The sequence below is a fragment of the Budorcas taxicolor genome, chromosome 8 (genome assembly GCF_023091745.1).
Source record: "Budorcas taxicolor isolate Tak-1 chromosome 8, Takin1.1, whole genome shotgun sequence".
Taxonomy (NCBI): Eukaryota; Metazoa; Chordata; class Mammalia; order Artiodactyla; family Bovidae; genus Budorcas; species Budorcas taxicolor.
This window is the reverse complement of record NC_068917.1, coordinates 65,535,143-65,556,050: the sequence shown is the minus strand read 5'-3', so window position 1 is coordinate 65,556,050 and position 20,908 is coordinate 65,535,143. Positions and strand designations below refer to the sequence as shown.

At 45.5% G+C, this 20,908-nt stretch overlaps 1 protein-coding gene across 4 annotated transcripts in view; it reads right to left on the bottom strand.

The window, feature by feature from the left end:
* Positions 1-20,908, bottom strand: part of TMOD1 (tropomodulin 1) — an 89,036-nt gene that overhangs the window by 35,490 nt on the left and 32,638 nt on the right. For all 4 annotated transcript variants that reach the window (XM_052645162.1, XM_052645161.1, XM_052645163.1 and 1 more), the window contains exons 3-4: positions 12,754-12,910; positions 4,225-4,344 (exon numbers count right to left, since the gene is read on the bottom strand). In XM_052645162.1, coding sequence (XP_052501122.1) covers positions 4,225-4,344; positions 12,754-12,910 — 277 coding nt within the window. The remainder of the gene's footprint in view (positions 1-4,224; positions 4,345-12,753; positions 12,911-20,908) is intronic.

Below are 20,908 nucleotides of genomic sequence, written 5' to 3'. Positions count from 1 at the left end.
CTCCTGGCAAGAGTACTGGAGTGGGTTGCCATTTCCTTCTCCAATGCATGAAAGTGAAAAGTGAAAGTCAAGTCACTCAGTTGTGTCCAACTCTTAGCGACACCATGGACTGCAGCCTACCAGGCTCCTCCGCCCATGGGATTTTCCAGGCAAGAGTACTGGAGTGGGGTGCCATTGCCCTACCCTCAATTCCTTCTTGGGTCCTGCCCTGCCTGAAAGTTCCCCAAAGGTGAGTCAAGGTCATGCCCCTGACTGGGGAGGGGAGGCAGTGATCATGCACTTGCTTGCAGCTGACTCCCAGTGGCCTCGGCGCTACAACTCAAGGCCACGTGCCACAAGTCAGCACGGTCGGGGGCCAGCACATTGCTCATCACCTATGATGACACCGCATGTTGATATTTGTATGTCTCTGTTCTGTCCTCTTCACCACATCCTGGGGCCCCCAGGTCAGGGACTGGATCTGATTCATCCCAGCAGTATACGCTGACTCGTGAGTGAATGCACAGATGAGAAAACAAAGAGTGAGTGAGAGTTCACAGGTCTGGCTCATGTGACACACCTACTGGGTGTCCCCTTACACGTTCCTGTCACAGCCAGGTATCAAGCCTGCCGCACGTGCACCTGTAGAGCAACGGCTCAGAGGGGCTGCCTCATCCCCAGCTCAGAGCCTCTTTCCCACTGGGACCCATCTCCTGGCCTAGCTCACCTCTGCTCTTCCTCCTTTCGGTTCAGCTTTGGTCCCCACCTCATCTTATGGCCCCACCACCTGACGAGTCTTCTCCTGCACTCGGCCCTTTCTCCCTAGGACACTTTCTCCCACCTGTCCCTGCATGTTGGCCTCGGGATTTATTAAACTTCAGCTCTGCACAGGCAGGAACCAGGCTGCTTTCTTATGGTTAGTCCACTGCAATTGGAAGCTTAGTTAACAGAAATGCTCTGCCCGAGAATGGAGTTGCAGGGCGCAGAGAGGACCTGCAGACCCTGTGCCCAGCACGCCCTCCTCTTCGTTCCCTAATGCATCATCCACTTGGGGCTCCAGCTACCACCAGCAACACCCCTAGCACTCCAACAAGATGCCCCACCTCCAGCGACTCTTAAATTGATTCCTGGCTGGGCAGCTCTCCTTGGTCCTTGCAGGCACCCAGCTCTCTTTTCTGGAGCCTCAGACCAAAAGCCCACACTCATCTCATCATCTCAGCCTCTAGTCCTCTGATCCAGCTCTAGGAGGAGCTGGTCTTTCAGAAACACATCTCAGACACAGGCTACCTTGGCCTTTGGCCTCACCTGGGGCCTGTCCCCTCCATCCCCTCAGCCTCCCAACACCACCACCTCTCTACCCAAACCCTGGCTTTCATCTGGCCTCTCCCAACACTCCCCAGCCCAGGCCTCAATGCTTTAGTGTGACATCTAGAGCCTTTCCTAATTCCTATCCTCGCCCCGGCCAACTCTGAGATTCAGCCATGCACCCTTCTCCCCACTCTGTGTCCACCTCCCTACCCTGGAAGGCTTTATCCAGGCTGTACTGGGTGGTGATTTGTGAGCAGACCCTAGAACCAAGCTGCCAGAGTTCAAACCCATGGGCAAGGATAACCTCACTATGCTGACTTTCTCTATCTGTAAAATGGGGCCTTCAATAAAACTCACTTCATAGGATCACTGTGGTCAGTAAATGCAGCAAGGTGTGGAAAGCAACGCCCACAGCAGCGAGGACATAGTTAGTGGTCAACGAATGTTCCACACCTTCTTCCATGGCCACCTTTCAAAGATAGCTGACATGCACCAATAGGCGTCCAAGGCTAGCCAGTTAACGCTGGTGTCGCCCTGCAGCTCCCGCTCTCCTTTCTGGGCATTGGAAGTGTGTGGCATCATGAACAGATACTAGTAATCAGCCATGCCAGCAAAAAGAAAGAGGAATAGTTTCAAGAAATCAAGACAGAAACTTAGCATGATATTGCAGTTCTATTTTGGCATAGGAACTGCTGGTTCTGACAGTGGAGTCATTTGATAATACCTCTGAACTGCCTAATGAGGAGCATGACGTCACAAGGGTGATCAGAGGAGAAGGACCAGGACAAAAACAGTGGCTGGGGTGAGCCAGTGTGGAGATGCTGGATAACTGTGCCCCCCACCCACTGCCCAGGTGCACAGATGAACTGGAATGCAAGCAAACTCTGAGTTGGGAAGACAGTTTGGTCCTAATACCGGAGCCTAATGTGGGATCTAATGTGACAGGTATGGGTTTTGATGAGCAAAGCAGTTGAGTATCCTGACCTAAGTGCTGCATTTCCAGGGTCACACCCTCACTGCTGTGTACTTCATAGTGAAAGTGAACACCTTTCTCTCTCAGCCCTGACACCCTTCAAGCCACTGCCCTTTGCCTTTTCCCAAATGTTCCGCCTCCCCAGGAAAGGCTATCTGGGTTGAGGGTCTACACATTGGCTCCCCTTGTTCACTCCTCAGGTTGCTGCAACCTGGCTCTGGTTCCCCGTCCCCCTCTCCCCTAAGAATGTCATCATACTGGTACACAACACGCACAAAAAGCTGGAGGATGCGAAAAGCGTAAGACACTGCAGCCACCTGAGTCCCCTGGCAATAGCAGCCTCACTGGCCTCTGGCATTGCCTCTGAGTCTCCCGGCAGGCCCTGAACACTCATACTTTCTTGCTAGCTCTTGTATTAGGCTCTGCCCATCTTGATTTGGCCTTGGGTTCCCAGCCCATTCGTGGTATCCATGGTGGTTACCTTCATCCTATTTCCACTCTTCTCCCAAAGACTTCTCCCCCAGCCAGGGCCCTAGCCTCCAGAGCCGCAGACCCCACTCCCACCAGACCGTCCACCCTAGAGCTTGCCGATACTAATGACACCCACCTCCCTATCTCCAGTGTGGACCCTGGAAGAACTCAAGGACTTTCATATACACCTGCCCCCCTGTGGGTGGCCATTGGCCTTATTTCCTGTATACTTGTCCCTCTCTCACTGTTACGGCTGAATTTCGTCCCTCCAAAATTAAATTGATTATGTCCTGCTTTGTCCCTCTACTATGTTGAATAAGGTAATTTCTAGCCCCTTAGAATTTGTAACTGTTTTCAGAGATAAGGTCTCTAAAGAAGTGATTAAATGACAATGAGGCTGTTAAGGTGGGCCCTAATGCAATCTGCCTGGTGTATTTACGAGAAGGAGATTAGGACACACAAAGGGACCCCAGGGGACACATGCACAGACTGACAGAGAGAGACGGTGATCTGCAAGCGCGGGAGAAAGGGCTCAGAGGGAACCAACCCTGTGGACACCTTGGTCTTGGACAGCTAACCTCCAGAACTATTGAAAAAACACAGTTCTGTTGTTTAAGTCATTAGCCTGTGGTATCTTGTTAGGGCAGTCTGGGCAGACTAGGGCACCCACCTTCACTAACAACACCAACTTAGTCTCTGGAGAAGTGGGCTCCTCCCCTGAACTCACAGTTGACCCCGTCTTTCCTCTCCCCTTCCCACTTGCCTTGAGTCTCTCTCTATCCCATCCACCCTCCTGTCATCATCTGGGTGAGGGTTAGTAGCCCCCCGAGACTGCTGAATTAAAAGACCGGCTACCCCACTGGGCCAGGGAGCACAGCATGACGGTGGGCACGCTACAGCCAGAGCCTGACCCCCGTGACAAAGGGATACCAACAAGTGGGGCAGGGACTGACAGCCATAAGGCGACAAAAGCAGGTGGTGAAGGGCTCTGGATGCCAGGCCACCTTCTGGAGTTTTCGGGGCTGTTTGTGAAGATCACATGGAAACACACATGAAGATGGAGGGTGCTGTATGAATATGAGATATGGGGTGATAGGCTCCAAGTCCAGCTCTCTGAACTGTGCAAAGTGGTAAAATCAGATGACCTGTTCCAGGCATCTGTGAGCCCCCTGGACCGGAGATGCCGGCAGCCCTCTGTCTCCTCCCTTCTCGTCTTTCTTCCCAGGAGGCCTGGGCAGGGTTTGATGCAATGGCTGGTGAAGGGCTTAGGCTGCCTCTCACATTCCTCTGGGATGGGCTCCGAGGTGGAAAGGGTTTGGGTGTTTTTATCTCTATTTCACTTATTTCGGTTCTTGATAATAGGTTTCCATCTCCTCTAGTCCTTTTTAGAAACAGAGAGGGTATTTACGTTGAAATACATCACTCAAGGCTCCCCTGCTGATGCAGGTCAAATGCTTTAGAGGACATGGGGAAGCGTCAGGAATGCCTTCTACCTGCGATGTCACAGAGTTCCGCATCCGAGGCATTTGCCAGGGCCTCCTCCAGCTCTGGCTCCAGTGTCACACTTTCCAGCACGGGGTCCATCGGCTTCTGCTTGGGGACCCAGACCTTTCCTGAAAACACATGAGATGCCAGTTACACGGAGCGCCACTGCACTGGGGCAGCCTCTGGCGGTAACCCCAGGTGGGCCGTCCAGAGTCCTGTGGATCCCTCCATGCCAAGATATCCTGAAAACTTCTCTCTCTGGGGGCCCAGTGCCAAACTGGCTCAGAGAAAGGGAATCAGAGATCTCCAACAAAGCACCCCTTATGTTTAAAAAGAAGAACTTTAGAACTTGGTCAGAGGAGACTGCTCACTATTGAAAACACTGGTCATTAATTTTAATAATCAGTAAGTAGAAAAAAAATGCAAAAGAAAAATATAATCGAATGCCAGGGTCTGGAACGCTCTAAACAAGGGTTCTTGTACGAGAGAAAAACTTAGAAACATTTCTAAAACAAATACATGCACTCAGATTAGTAAAAGAGGAATAGGGAGAAACCTGGGACACTATATTTTTAAAGTGTCAGACTCATAACTGAATGAGAGAGCAAAGAGGCACACACGGGGATGGTTGGCGGCTGCAGAGTGCACCAAGATGGCCTTTTGAAGAAATTATGGGGCATCCACACAATGGCGATCCCACAAAAGGATGACAGAGAGCTCTACTCACTAAGAAAGGAAAATGCCCAAGACAACATGTGTGAAAAAGTGAGAGGTTAACAGCCAGGAAGGCCAGGGGTCTCCAAATGGAGGAAATTGGCTGCTAGTCTCTTAAAATTCTCTGTTGCTATGATGACACCTGGTTCCACCCGAACTTAACTTTTCTCAAACCTTGAGCTAACCAATGCATTTTTCTTCTGGAAATGTTTTCCTTAAGCTATGTTAATGAAAACTATGTATTTGCTTTGGAATTTGCCTTTCTTCAAAATGGTTCCACCAAAGACTAACTTTTGGCTGACAATGGCTCAAAAAACCAGTATTCATATCAATTGTTTTATGGCTGGGGGATGACACACCTCGTGCCCTCCTATCTCAAAAATGAACATTGTGGGAGAGGGGCCTGGTGAAACTCCGTCAGCCTTGAGGTGTCTTTCTTATCTGATTAATAACTTTCTAACAGACATAAAACACCTTGCTAAAACTGGCAGGGGGCACTCTCTGTCCCCCTTCTGATGTCTATGTCAGAAGGTTTCTCTGTCCCTTTACATACTTTAATAAAACCCTGCTACACAAAATTTCTTGAGAGATCAAGCCTGGTCCCTGGTCCCGAAGCTAAATCTTCTTCTTCGGAGATCAATAATCCAACACCGTTCACTGTAAGCTATCAAAAGCAAGCTTACAGAATAGCATAAATTATTTAATTATGGTTATAAAAAACTGCATGTGTGCATGCTAAGTTGCTCAGTTGTGTCTGACTCTGTGTGACCTTATGTACCCACCAGGCTCCTCTGTCCATGGGATTCTGCATGCAAGAATACTGCAGTGGGTTGCCATGCAATCCTCAAGAGGATCTTCCCGACCCAGGGATTGAACCCACGGCTCTTATGTCTCCTGCATTGGCAGGCAGGTTCTTTACCACTAGTGCCACCTGGGAAGCCTGAAAAATTGCATACACACACACACACACACACACACACACACATATATCTTTATTCATGCAACATGTTTATTGAGTTGCAATCAACCCTGAATATTCATTGGAAGGACTGATGCTGAAGCTGAAGCTCCAACACTTTGGCCACCAGATGTGAAGAGCTGATTCACTGGAAAAACTCTGATGCTGGGAAAGACTGAGGGCAAGAGGAGAAGGGGGAGACAGAGGATGAGATGGTTGGATGGCATCACTGACTCAACGGACATGAGTTTGAGCAAACTCCGGGAGATAGTGAAGGACAGGGAAGCCTGGCATGCTGCAGTTCACGGGCTTGCAAAGAGTCAGACACAACTTAGTGACTGAACTACAATTAACAGTTTATTGAGTCCTTCCTATGTTCTAGGTACCTTTCTTGGCACTAGGTGGACAGCAGGGAACAGTTTACAGTTTAGTGAAAGAGGACAGGTAATAAGCAAACATGTAAAGATATCAGATAGCACTAAGCATCACAAAGGAAAATAAAGCCAAGCAAAAGATTAGGAAGTTCCAGGCTGGGGTGTGGGTGAGGTGGACTCTGCTCTTTGGGATAGGGTGTTTCAGGGAAGATGATCTGTGAGCTGGAATCCGACAGAGTGGGGAAATGAGACCCTCAGATCAGTGATAAGACGAGGATGCCCACTTTCACTGCTCCTACCCAACTGTGTACATAAAGTTCTAGTCAAACTGAATGGACAAGAAATAAATGGTATCCAGACTGGAAAGGCAATGACACCCCACTCCAGTACTCTTGCCTGGAATATCCCATGGATGGAGGAGCGTGGTAGGCTACAGTCCACGGGGTCGCTAAGAGTCAGACACGACTGAGCGACTTCACTTTGACTTTTCACTTTTATGCACTGGAGAAGGAAATGGCAACCCACTCCAGTGTTCTTGCCTGGAGAATCCCAGGGATGGGGTAGCCTGGTGGGCTGCCATCTATGGGGTCGCACAGAGTCAGACACGACTGAAGCGACTTAGCAGACTGGAAAGGAAAAAGTAAACTTATCTCTGTTCTCAGATGATATGATCTTATATGTAGAAAACCCTAAAGATTCCACACACAAAAAAACAGGGTACAAGATTAACATACAAAACTAAGCTGTGTTTCTATACACCAGCAATGAAAAATCTTAAAGGGAAATTAGAAAAATAATTTCATCTACAATAGCATCCTAAAGAACAAAATACTTAGGAATAAATTTAACCAAAGAGGTGAAAGATTTGTACAATCTACTGCATTGGCAGGCAGAGTCTTTTATTGAGCTACTTGGAAAGCCCACAAAACATTGCTGAAAAAAGTTTAAAAAGACCTAAACAAGCAAAAAGCAATCCCAATTTTAAAGATTGGAAGGCAATATTAAAATGGTAATACTGCCCAAAACAACCCACAGCTTCAAAGCCATCTTTATCAAAATCTCAATGGTCTTTTTTTTTTTTTGCAGAAATAGAAAAGCCAAACCTCAAATTCATATGATTGTAAGGGACTCCAATCAGTCCAAAAATCTTGATAAAAACAAAGTTGGAGGATTCAGACTTCCTGATTTCAGAACTTACTATAAGATTAAGCAATGTGGCTCTAACATAAGACCAGACATACAACACAATGAGGTAGAACTGAGAGTCCAGAAATAAACCCATACATTTTAAGCAAACTGACTTTTGATGAACTTGTCAAATCCATTAAATGGGGAAAAATAGTTTCTTCAAGAAATGGTTCTGGGACAACTGGATATCTATAGGCAAAAAGATAAAGCTGGATCTCTATCTCACAACATACACAAAAACCCAACTGGAAACAGATCAATGACTGAAGTATAATAGTTAAAACTATAAAATTCTTAGAAGAGCACATAAACATAAATCTTCATGACCTTAGATCTGGCAAAGTATTCCTAGATATGACAAAAAAGAATAAGCAACTAAAGAAAAATTGATCAATTGAATTTAAAATTTAAAACCTTTGTGCATCAAAGGGCATCATCAAGAAAGTAGAAAGACAACATATAGAAGAAGAAAAAATATTCAAAAATCATGTACTTTTAGTATTCGGAATATATAAAGAACTTTAACAACTCAACTACCAAAAGAAAAACAACCTATTTAAAAATGAGCAAAGGGCTTATAGACATTTCTCCAAAGAGGATATACAATTGCCTCTCGGTATCTGAGGGGGATTGGGTGCTTGCGTCACATATAAAATGGCATAATATTTGCATATACACACATCCTTCTGTATACTTTAAATCATCTCTAGATTATTTATACCTACTACAATGTAAATACAATGTAAATAGTTGCAAGCATGAGACAAATTCAAGTTTTGCTTTTTTAAAATTTGTGGAATTAAAAACAATATTTCTGATTCATGGTTGGTTGAATCCATGATACAGAACCTACAGATATGGAGGGTCAGTTGTACAGATGGGCAGCAAGCACATGACAAGATGCTCAACAACATTGGTCATTAGGGAAATGCAAATCAGAATTAGAATGAGAGACCTTCTCACAATCGTGATAATGACTACAACAAAAATCAAAAGTTAAAATGGAAACTAACAAGTGTTGGCAAGGATGTGGAGAAACTGACCCTCATATATTGCTGGTGGGAATGAAACGGTGCCGTTGCTTTGGAAAATAGTTTGGTACTTCTTCAAAAAATTAAACGTAGAATTACATATGATCTAGCAATTTCACTCCTAGATATATACCCCAAAGAACTGAAAACAGTTATTCAAGCAAATACTTATACAGGAATGCTCATAGAAGCACTAATCACAGTAGCCAAAAACTACCAAAATGTTTATCAATGGATAAATGGACAGACTGTGGAATATCATTCAGTAATAAAAGGGAATGAATGAGTCTTGAAAACAATATTCTAAGTGAAAGAAGCCAGACACACAAAGTCACATATTTTATGATATAATTTAGGGGAGATATCCAGAATAGGTAAATCTATAGAAACAGATTGGTGATTGCCAGGGGTAGGGGACAGGGGACATGGAGAATAACTGCTTATTGGGTACAGGGTTTTATTTTGGATGAAAATGTTTTAGATCTAGATAGAGATGGTAGTCACACAACATTGTGTATATACTAAATGCTACTAAATTGTTCACTTTAAAATAGTTAATGTTATGTGAATTTAATAATTTAATAAAAAAGAAAAAACTGCTCACTTTGGCTATTGACTGAGAATAACCTGAAACGGGGCCAGGATGGAAGCCAAGAGATGGTTGATGATTAGGAGTCTCCTGCAAAAGTCTAGATGACAGATGATAGTGACTTGGACCACAGATGAAGAGGGATGGGAAGTGCAAAGAGAAATGTCCACAAGGATATTCACTAAAATAGGACCAGGGGACCATCTCTCAGTGGAAAGAATTACTTCTTTATTACTTAAAATGTTTATAGCAAAGATCAGTTACCTATATCAGCAGAACAGGCAAAAAATCATCTGGGAGAAGATGTATAATAACTTTCACCAGAGATGGATCTGGGAAAGGGCAAAAAGGGTGAAAAAGAAAACAAACTGTGAAAACAGCTGATGCAGTGACTAGGATGAACATTCAGTAAATATTTAAGACTTTAGTTTATTACACTACTGTAGCAGGTGCCTCCATAGAGGTGGTGACTCAGATATCACAAGACTCAGACTTCTTCCCTTCCTTCATCTTACTAGTTGGGATATGGCTATGATGACTGGAGTTTCAGCAGCCAAAAGAACCATGAGGACAAAGATGTATTGCAAGGATGGCAGAATGAAAAACTGGAAAAGCTCTTGATTCCTAACCCCAAGAAAGATGTCTTACCAACCTTGGAATGCCTAACCCTGCAGCTCTACTAAGTAAAAGAAAACTAAATATTCATCTTCAGTTTCTTTCATTTTACTTGTTTCTCTAGCACATGGAGCCAAATCTGCATAATGAAAATAACCTGCTTGGAACTTTGTTCTGATTCCCCCACTTGAATGAAAGTGAAGGAAAATCCAAATTCCTCAAGATTTTGCACCAGTTTATGGCCCCTACTACATCCTGCCAGATCTTGTAGTGACTGATGTGCGATTTCCCCTCAGCCTAGGCTCCCTCTAGGCCCGGTGTGGGGCAGGTGCTCAGCAGGGCTGGGCTGAATGGCCCTGAGACTGCCTTTTACAGCTGGAATGTCTCCTTCCACACTCTCTCTGTTGAGACCCGCACTTATTCAATATACATGGACTCCAACAATCATCATGTAAATATTTTATGATGACGATGATGCTGGTGGCGATGATGTTAGTGATGATAAACCTTTTAGGCTTGTCATTATTGTAAAAATAGAATAAATTATAGCTACCCTCCTTGGGTCAGCCTGGCCTTTGATGAAGGCACTCAGGCTCTGGGAGTCTGGAGAGCTGTTCCCGGCTCAGGGCCAGGTCAGCATTCTGCGAAGGGGCAGCAAGATTGGTTGGTGTGCAGCCCAGATTCCCTCCCCATCCCCCATCTCATCTCCAGCTCCTCCCCTGGGAGGGGGAGGGCTACACAAGGGAGCAGATGGCAGCAATGACTCACCAAATGTCCACCCAGGCCTGTTCTTGACTCTCACAGCCTTGCTTTCCCCAGTTTTCAGATGTGTAGGTGGGCTAATGGGAGTTTTAAGACCCCTCGAAATCCAGAGATTTTTTAAAATCTTTACCTGCTGCACCTGAAATCACTCTTCAAGGCACAAGTACCTTGCTTAAAACAAGCTTGCACCTATACTCTCAGCCAGGCACACCTGGGCTTTATGGTCCAGGCTCCCTTCCCCTGCCTCCCACTCCAGGATGCCTCAGATCACACAATTTTTCCAAAGCTCTGTGATCCAGATGTCTCCTGGGCTTCCCTGACCTTCCAAGTTTTTGGTAAAATCTGGACTGAGCTCCAACTGCAAGCACTGGGTGGCTTGACATCCTCCCTGCAATGTCCACCCCTCCCTGCTCTTTCATTTTATTATTTATCAGGCAGTTACTCTGTGTACTGGACTGTGCTAACACAGCAGGGCATGCCTGCTCAGTTGCTCTGTTGACATAGGGACAAAGCCACAGACAGGGACCCTTGGCTCACCATGCTGACATCCTTAGGGGGATGACAATGGAAGAGGCAAAAAATAAAGAATTACCCAATTAATTAATTAGAATTAATGCTTTCATTCAACAGCTATTTACTGGGTGCCTACAATGTGCTAGGGTTTGTGAGGTACAGGAATATAACAATGAACTAGACAGATGTGGTACTAGTACCCATGGAGCTTCTATTCTAAGGAAAAAGTCTACAAGGTCCATTATGCATGTAGTCAATTTGAACGCATTACTTTTCACTTTCATGCATTGGAGAAGGAAATGGCAACCCACTCCAGTGTTCTTGCCTGGAGAATTCCAGGAACAGAGGAGCCTAGTGGGCTGCCGTCTATGGGGTCGCACAGAGTTGGACACAACTGAAGTGACTTAGCAGCAGCAGCAGCATTCATTCAGCACCTCTCTCTTGAGCCCTGCTGGGTGCTGCGGGAACTGTGTGAGCAAAAGTATCTGAGTGCCTGCCTCATGGAGCTTACAGGCCGGTGTGAATAAATTGTTCTGAAGAACACACAAAGGCTTCTGAGATGGAGACTAACTGAGGGGGAGTTGAATGGATGGAATGTGCTAACCAGTAGGGACAGGAAAGGCTTTCCTGAAAGAGGAGACAGTACAGTTGAGACCAAGAGGGTAATAATAGCTGATACTGATATTGCATTCATGATGGGCCAGGTGCTGTGCTAAGTGCTTTATATATATATATATATAAACTCAATCTTTAGAACACCCTCAGGAGGCTGGTAATGATATTCTTTTCATCACCCCCATTTCACAAATGAGGGAACGGAGGCACAGCAGGTTTAAAAATGTACTTGAGGGAATTCCCTGGCAGTCCAGTGGTTAAGACTCTGAGCTTCCACCACAGGGGGTGCAGGTTCCATCCCTGGTAGGGGACTAATAATATCCCACAAGCCTTGCAGTGCGGCCAACAAACAAATGTACTCAAGTTCACACAGCTAGTAAGGGGTAGTGCCAAGATTGCAGCCAGAGTAGACCCAGCTCCAGTTTATGCTTCTAACCACCACATCTCTTACAGAAGAGGGGAGCCAGCCCTGAAGAAAGCATGGAGCCAGACAGAGGACCTGCATTCCAGGCAGAAGGCATCTGTGCAAAGGTCCTAAGGTGGACAAAAGCTGGGAGTGTCTGGGGAACAGAAAGAGGCCTGTGGGGGCAGCAGGGCAGTGAGCAAGGATGAGCACGATCCCAGAGGACAGGAGGAGGGTTTGGAGTGTAGGCGAAGTTCTGGAAGGGCTGGGTAGTCGGGGTGCCTCTCTGTTCCCCGATTCTGGATGGTGTGCCTTAGGCTGGGGCAGAGAGTCACGGGGGACAGATGAAGGAAGGGGAGCTGCAGCTGCCAGAGAGAGGGGCTGTGGGGAAAGAGCAGGGACAGTTAGGGTAGGGAGAGGGTATCTCTTGTTTCTTGTTGGAGGGCACAGACTTTGTCTGGGCCTCATGTCCTGATATCATTTTAATAGTTCCTTCTTTCCCTTTCAACTGTATCAGGTTTGGATGAAGAGTAATCAGGACACCCTAGTTAGAGGGGACTTAGGGGGAAGTGTTTCGGGCCTGGTTGAGCCCCAAACTTTGCTAAATCTACCTCACACATTGATGCTTTTGGAGCTGGGCTGTAACTTTGGGCCAGGCAGGGATGAAGGCAAGGCGGCCCAGTCACATCTGGCCCAACACAGGGCCTGGCTTACAGCTGGCACTCAGTGATGCATGGAGGGGTGACGTACTCAAAAGCACAACATTGTCCAGTACCTCGCTTCTCCCCTGTGTAGGGGACCAGATCTTCTCGGTCCTTAAACTCCTTTGCTTGCTTTTCCAAGTGATCCAAGAGCTCCTCCCTTCTAAAGGGGCCTGTGGGCGCCTTGGTGGTCTGATCCTTCTGCCTCAGGCCCGCGGGCAGCAGTGCATTCTACAGTGGTGGTTGCGGGGCGGGTGCAGAGAGAGAGAGAAAGGGAGAGAAAGAGAGAGAGCGGTCAGCTGCCGAAGACTCGCATTTCTCCAGAAATTCCTCACTGAACCACGGGAGCGCCATCTAAGTTGTTCATTCACAGGTAAGGAAACTAACACCCTGGGAGGGGCAGGGACTCGCCGAGGTCATGGAGAGACACATGAGGTCACGGCAGACAGGGGCCGAGCTCGGCTAGGACTCAGGTCTCTTAACCAAACCCGTTCCCAGTCTGGAACATTTTATAAAGGCATGAGGGTGAGGGTCAGCTGACCAGGGGCCAGGCACAGCAGGGGGCTGCCAGAGCATCTGCTGAGGGGGAAATAGGACGACATTAGGGTTTGAATGCATGAGGGTATTTCCAGCCGCTATGTAGAAAGTAGCTGGGGAGAGAAGCAGCCTGGAGGGGGCAGAATGAGTTAGGGCCTTGGATGCAGAATCAGGGAGGAAGAGGCAGGCCCCCCAAAACAAGCAGAGAAAGCTGGGCAGGACGGCAGGAAGGGCCAGGCAGGCTGTCAGGCTGCAGGCCCCAGTTGGCCCTACCCGCTGCTTCCTACCCTCCTGACCGTCGTGCTCATGCACGCTGGCTGTTAAATATTTTGAACGTTGCCCTTGGAGATGGGTCTCTCAAGAAAGATATCGTCAACCAATCCCCGTGATTTCTTCTTCAAACATGGGCAGGCTTCTAGGTGTGGGCTCACTACGAAAGCAGGCTCCTAATCAGGGTGGATTTGAATCACACAGGTTTCACTTTAACTCAGTAATGCAGAGATCCAAAGACACTCCTGGCTGGAAAGGATGCTCAGAGATCAGCAGCCACTGCACACGCACTCCCTTCAGGAGGAAACTGAGGCCAAGGGCAGAGAAAGGCTTGCGCAAATCTAAAACTCAAATCAGGCTCCTTCTGCAGACTTGAGGGAAGAGGGAAATCTTCTGGTCAGATCAGTGCTCTCCCCCGCCCCCGTTCATTCAGGGAGGTCGGGAGGATCCCACGAAGGGTGATGTGAGCAGAGTCTCACCTCACTTCTTGCTGCACTCCCACACTGGATAAATCAGAGAGCCATTCAGTGTCCCATCTCTGTACCATTCAGTAAGAACATGCATCTCTTCAGTCACCCACTCACACTCCAAATCCTTTCCTAAATGCCCCCTCTGAGAGGAGAATGCTGTCCGGTACATGAAGAGAGCTCTGGGCCTGGCACATGGGGGGATAAAGCTTGGGAGGCAAATACTACTGTTTGGCTGCAGTCTGATATTTTTTTTACAGGATAGTTTACCACTGTGCCATTTCCATAAGAGCAGTGGGTGCGAGATCAGGACACTGAGTGTGAACCCAACTCTGGGTTGAACAGGGCCTGGTACAGACATCAGTATCAGTATATACCAGGGCTCAGAGAGTGGGGTGGTGTCCACGCAAATGGACTTAGGCCACAAGTCAGGAGGGACACCTGGGAATTGGAGAGGACATTATGAAAGAATGGCCAGTAGGCAGAAAACTGAGCCTTGATTGGTTTGTGGGTGATCGCCAAGAATGTAAGTGGTGCCACAGATGCCCCAGTTTTCCCTGAGCAGCAGTCCTTAGACACTTTCCATGTGATGATGGTCCATGGATGAGCCATGTCCCAGGTGAGATAAGACTTCCTGTGGCTACCTGTGTGTGTCCACTCAGAGTAACTACATCTACTATAGCTCAGCTGAGGGGACAGCCTACCTGCCCTGCAAACGTCCATCTGTGATTACCCGTGATGAGCAACCAAATTCTTTGTGACATGCTGGCACCTCACAGTTGACCCCACCCCAGGCGTAAGCCCTCACTTGGAGTAACGATATCTTCAGCACTGTGATCTTGGGCAAGTCAACTGACCTCTTGGTTCCTCCATTTCCACAGCTGTAAAACATGAATGATAGCCACTCTCTCAGAACTGTTGAGAGCACTCAATCAGATAACGCAGAAGAGTGCTTAGTGCTTAGCACACAGCGCCTGACACGGTGAGCGCACAAATTACCGCTGATTATTGTTGCTGCTCTGTGATCAGATAAAATACATTTTCCCAGATATGTAGGCTGGACAGGGGATGTGTTATCCAAATATGTCTTAGAATTCAAAAAATGAATATATGCAAATATAAAATGAATTAAGCATGTGAAGCAAGTGGTTCCCAATGATCCCCACAAGGGAAGACCTGACAGATTCCTGTTACCATGAAGGATTTTGATGGTAGTGAGGTGCTGGGGTGCATTCCAGCCTCCGAAAGGATCAGTTTTGTGGTGGTAAAAACCCACGAGGTTGTAACTGAGGGGAAAGGGGTTTGCAAACTTATATCTCTCTTTGAATATATCTGATAGAGGCCAGTGATTTGAAGTCGAGTTTTTTCAAAATTTTGGTTTTTGGTATCTACACGAGATAATGGATGTTCGCTAAACTTGTGGTCATTGTTTCATGATGTATGTAAGTCAAGTCATTATGCTGTACACCTTAAACTTCTATACTGCTGTATATCAATTATATCTCAATAAAACTGGGATGGGAAAAGTAGGGTTTTCAACCTCGGCACAGGAGAGATTTGGGGCTGGATGGTTCCTTGTCAGGGGAGCCGTTCTGTGCATCCTTGCTGTTTAGCAGCATCTCTGTCCTCTGCCTAACATGCCGCTAGCACGTCTCCAGGTTGTGATAACCAAAATATCTCCACACATCCCCAGATGTCCCCTGTGGGGGGCAAAGTCACCCCTGATTAAGAACCACTGTGTTAAACCTGAAACCCATATCATTACAATACGGGAGTAAAGATGCTTTTCATGTGTTTTAAAAATATTACTTATGTGCCATGTTAAAATGTAGTTTTATTTATCTTCATTGAAAGCAGTTGATTTTTAAAAAACAAAAACGTAACAGGCTTTTTCTAACAATTCTCTGCTTATTGAATCTTTAAAGTAAATACTGGGAGCATTATCCTTGTTAGGAGTTTATTTTCATTCCATTAAATGGTACATTTAGTGAAATATAACATGATTTTCAACTAAAACCATAGCCAGTTGCATATTTTTAAACTCTTGATTATTTATCATTTTAACTTGTTTTCAAAAACAGCATATGATAGAAAAAATAGCATGTGAATTCACCTGATATACAAAAATTAACTCAAAATAAATCAAAGACCTAAATGTAAGAGCTAAAACTATAAAACTTTTGAAAGAAAACAGGCATAAATCTCTGTGACCTGGATTAAGCAATGGTTTCTTAGATATGATTCTGAAACAAAAAGCAACAAAAGAAAAAATAAATTTGACTTCACCAAAATTGAACATGTTTGTGCTTCAAAGGAAACTAAGAAGTAAAAAGACAATCCACTGTTTGGTAGAAAGTTATTACAAATCATATATCTGAGAATGATCTAGTATGCAGAATACATAAAGACCTCAACTTAAAATATAAGACAAACAACAGAATTTAAAAGTGGGCAACAGATTTGAATAGACATTTCTTCAAAGAAGATATAAAAAATAAGCACATGAAAAGCTTCTCAACATCATTAACAAGAAAACACAAATCAAACCCAGAATGAGCTATTACACTTCACACCCTTTTGCCCATAAAAAAGATGGGTAAAACAAGTGTTGGTGAGACTGTGAAGACATTGAAACATCCATACACTGTGGTCCAGTTCACTCAGTCGTGTCCGACTCTTTGTGACCCCATGAATCGCAGCACGCCAGGCCTCCCTGTCCATCACCAACTCCTGGAGTTCACTCAAATTCATGTCTATCAAGTTGGTGATGCCATCCAGCCATCTCATCCTCTGTTGTCCCCTTCTCCTCCTGCCCGAATCCCTCCCAGCATCAGAGTCTTTTCCAATGAGTCAACTCTTCGCATGAGGTGGCCAGAGTATTGGAGTTTCAGCTTTAGCATCAGTCCTTCCAATGAAGGGAAATGTAAAAAGTGTATCCCCTTTGGAAAACAGTCTGGTAGTTTCTCAACAGATTAAAAACAGAGTTATCGTTATGAGATAGCAATTCCACTTCTAGGTAAACCCAAGAGAAATAAAAGAATATGTTCACACAAAAACTTATACATGAATGTTCATAGTAACCTTAGTTATAATAGCCCCAAAGTAGAAACAACTCAAATCTCTATCAATGATGAGTGGATAAAGAAAATGTGGTATATCCCTACAACAGAATACTGTTTTGCAATAAAGAGAAATGAAGTACTGGTGCATGCTACATCACAGGTGAAACCTTGAAAACATCATACTTAGTGAAAGAAGCCAGTAGTAACAAAGGACTACATGGTGTCTGACTCCACTAATATGCACTGTCCAGAATATCAAATCTATAGAGACAGACAGTAGATTAATGGTTGCCTAGAGAGCAGGAAGTAAAGTGAATGTTGTTCAGTCATGTCCAACTCTTTGCAACCCTATGAACTATACAGTCCATAGTATTCTCCAGGCTAGAATACTAGAGTGGGTAGCCTTTTCCTTCTCCAGGGATGGAACCCAGGTCTCCCACACTGCAGGCGGATTCTTTACCAGCTGAGCCACAAGAGAAGCTCAAGAATACTGGAGTGGGTAGCCTATCCATTCTCTAGCAGATCTTCCCGATCCAGGGATCAAACCTGCATTGCAAGGGTCTCCTGCATTGCAAGCGGATTCTTTACCACCTGAGCTATCAAGGAAGCCCCAGAGCTGAGGAGGACGGTGAAAAATGCAAAATGACAGCTATCAGGAACAGGATTCTTTCTGAGGTGATGCTAAGTCACTTCGTCATGTCCAACTCTGTGCGACCCCATAAACGGCAGCCCACCAGGCTCCCCCATCCCTAGGATTCTCCAGGCAAGAACACTGGAGTGGGTTGCCATTTCCTTCTCCAATGCATGAAAGTGAAAAATCAAAGTGAAGTCGCTCAGTCGTGTCCAACTCCCAGCGACCCCATGAACTGCAGCCTACCAGGCTCCTCCGTCCATGGGATTTGCCAGGCAAGAGTACTGGAATGGGTTGATGAAAATGTTCTAAAATTGACTATGGTGATTGTTGTATATCTCTGTGAATATACTAAGAAACACTGAATTGTATACTGTAAATGAGTGAATTTCATGGCATGAGAATTATATCTCAAAAAAGGTGGTTTTTTTAAATGTTACTGAAGGAAAAATCACAAAAATGGCCAATGCAATACATTAAGTGCCCATAGAATGCTAAGAACACAGGCTCTTTGTGTGTCAGTGGCCAAAAATGATGCTGAGACTGGGCAGGCTAGAGCTGGCCAGATTTAACGTGGCGTTTTGTTTTAAAGAGTGAGGAGCCACATTATGTAAACTAGTCATGGAGGCGTTATATGGGTTAGAAAATATTGCCTTAGATCTCTTATAACTATTAGAACCTAAAACTGACTCTCAGACCCAGGCATTTAATTGGTAAAGAAAGTTTCCACAACATTTTGTCATCCCCTTTAACCAGGAGAATATTTGCTGAACATGTTTGTGTAGAAATGTATCTTTTCTTAAATTCCTTCCTCATTTCACAAACACTTATAGGGTGAGTATTACAAAGCCAGGTAGTGTGCTAAGACACAGGGCCAGGGCCCGACCAGGGACTCCGTAATCTGGAGTAACTGAGTAAACAGGGAAAGCAGGCTAAAAGGAGAGAAAAGTCTCAATTACAGCATGTATGCAAAACAATGAATTATTTTAGCTTTTAAGGTTAATCAAGATGCTAAAGTGGGGTCCACTTTACTGAATAGCAAAGAATAGTTGATAACTAGCCTCTACATTGCTGTAAAAGTCATATGCATCCATGGTGCCTGCGGGTAAGTGGAAGCATCTAACCTTTAAGGCACTTAAGTCTCGTTTTCCTAATCTTAACGTCTGCACAGCGTAAACTTGCTGGGCATGTGCTTTCTTTACAGTTAGTGCAAAGGGAGGCAGCCGTCTGCTTCTCCAGGACAGATGTCACTTCTGCATGAGGGAATCCGTATCTACACGCACACATCACACGTACACACATCTTCACTCCGAAGACCAGTGGATTAGGGTGAGATTGGCTTTGGGAGATAGCGTTGGGGTATACGACTCTGAGCATGCCTGCAAGGTCCTTACTTAAAATTAGAAATTTACTCATGTGAGGAGGGCAGTGGGTAATGTATGGGTGATGTCTCTGTTATCTCCAAACAGGAAAGTTGGTGGTGTTGTTTTGTTTTGTTCTTTTAATTTGGCCAAGCCATGTGGCATGTGGGATCTTAGCTCCTGGACCAAGGGTCAAACCTGCATCCCTTGAATTGAAAGCAGAGCGTCTTAACCACTGGACTGCCAGGGCAGTCCCTAGTGCTGGTTTTAAGGAGGAAGAATTTCTAGGTACTCTTTGATCTTAGCCAAAATATAAAATTATAGCTGTTAGACACTTGGGAGCGAGGAGGACTGTGGCACACTGGAGATTTCAATGCCTCCACATTACCCAGCTCTAGCTAAGAATTGCTGTGGGTGGTGTTATTAGATCTGCTGATCTTTATGTGAAAGCTCTTGATTTTTAAATATTGACACATGGTCCAAATATTTTAAAAACAATGTTCAGACCAAATAAAACACAGCTGGAGGCCAGTCTTAGCCCACAGGTTGCCATTTTGCCATGTCTGATCTGAGTTCCTATGAGACTGAAATTCCAGACAGAGGAAGTTAAGATACTCATTCATTTATCCCTCAAATGTTTGCTGAATATCTTGCTCATTTCAGGCTCTGGGCTAGAGGAAGAAAGAGGCAGATACATCTTTTTTTTTTTTTAATCCAGAGGTTTAAAAAATTGTTTTTAATAATCATAAGAGGTAAAACTAAGCAATCTCTTCCTGTACTTTCCTAGTTGTAGTTTTTTTAATGGCAATTTTCTTTTAAATGTTGTAAATTTAAAAGCTGGATGTACAGCTTGATAGGTTAGTATCTTTATTTAGTTTTCTCACCCAAGCTCTGGAATCCAGCTGCCCAAAGGATGATGGAAACTTTGACAAATCCTCAACTGCACTGTTAGGAGCTCTAACACCCTGTGAACAGGTGCAGTAAAGGCCAAATATTAAGTATCCGCACAATTATCACTGCTATAGATAGTTGGGGCTACATGAGGAGCCATCTCGGCTACAGCCACTGCAGGTTGGTTAGCAGAGTACATGTGCACCATGCATACACACACAGGCAACACATATGCGCATGCATCCACACACGCACACACACTCAATGTGTTAAAAGGATCTCAGGTTGGCAGCTCAGAGCTGCAAAGCCTGGAAGAGAGCCCCTGAGCCAACTCTCTCATCTCCAGTTGGGTAAACTGAGGCATGGGAAACTGAAGTCACTTGCCCAAAGTCACACACCTCGTTAGTCACACATCCAGGAAGGCTGAGCTGATATATAGGTGACATGTACATAACTAGTATCTCAAGGATCAGTATGGCTGTCTTCAGACTGGTGGTTTAGCATATATACGTCTTTCAACCTGATTCTTCACAGCGTATCTCATGACACAAGGCAGGGCCAAACCTGTCCCTCCTGGTGTTCTCCTTATCCTCCTTTTCTGCCTCACGTTCAAGGAAGATGTTCCATTTCCCTGCTGTTGGGGGACACTGGGCATCCTGAGACAATGAATGAGTGATCACACTCCACAGGGGCTCTCAGATGGGGAGACACACACAAGTGTGAGCAGCTTCCTTCACCTGGGGCTTCCTGCAGGAGGTGGTTCCTGAGCTGAATGAGTCCCAAGGCACAGGCAGGAAACAGCCAGGTGAAGAGGAGAGAGAAGAGGGAGGTTGCCAAGGGACAGAAAGCACAGCACAGAGGCTTGGCAGAATGAGAGCGCCTGACTTGTCAGGGGAAGGAGCCTGAGGCTACAGGGTTCAGAATCATCTTTGTCCCGCAGGCACCAGCCTAGTTCAAGCCATGGTATTTACTGCTGAGAGCATCAGGGTAGCCTCAGGCTGGCTTATGTA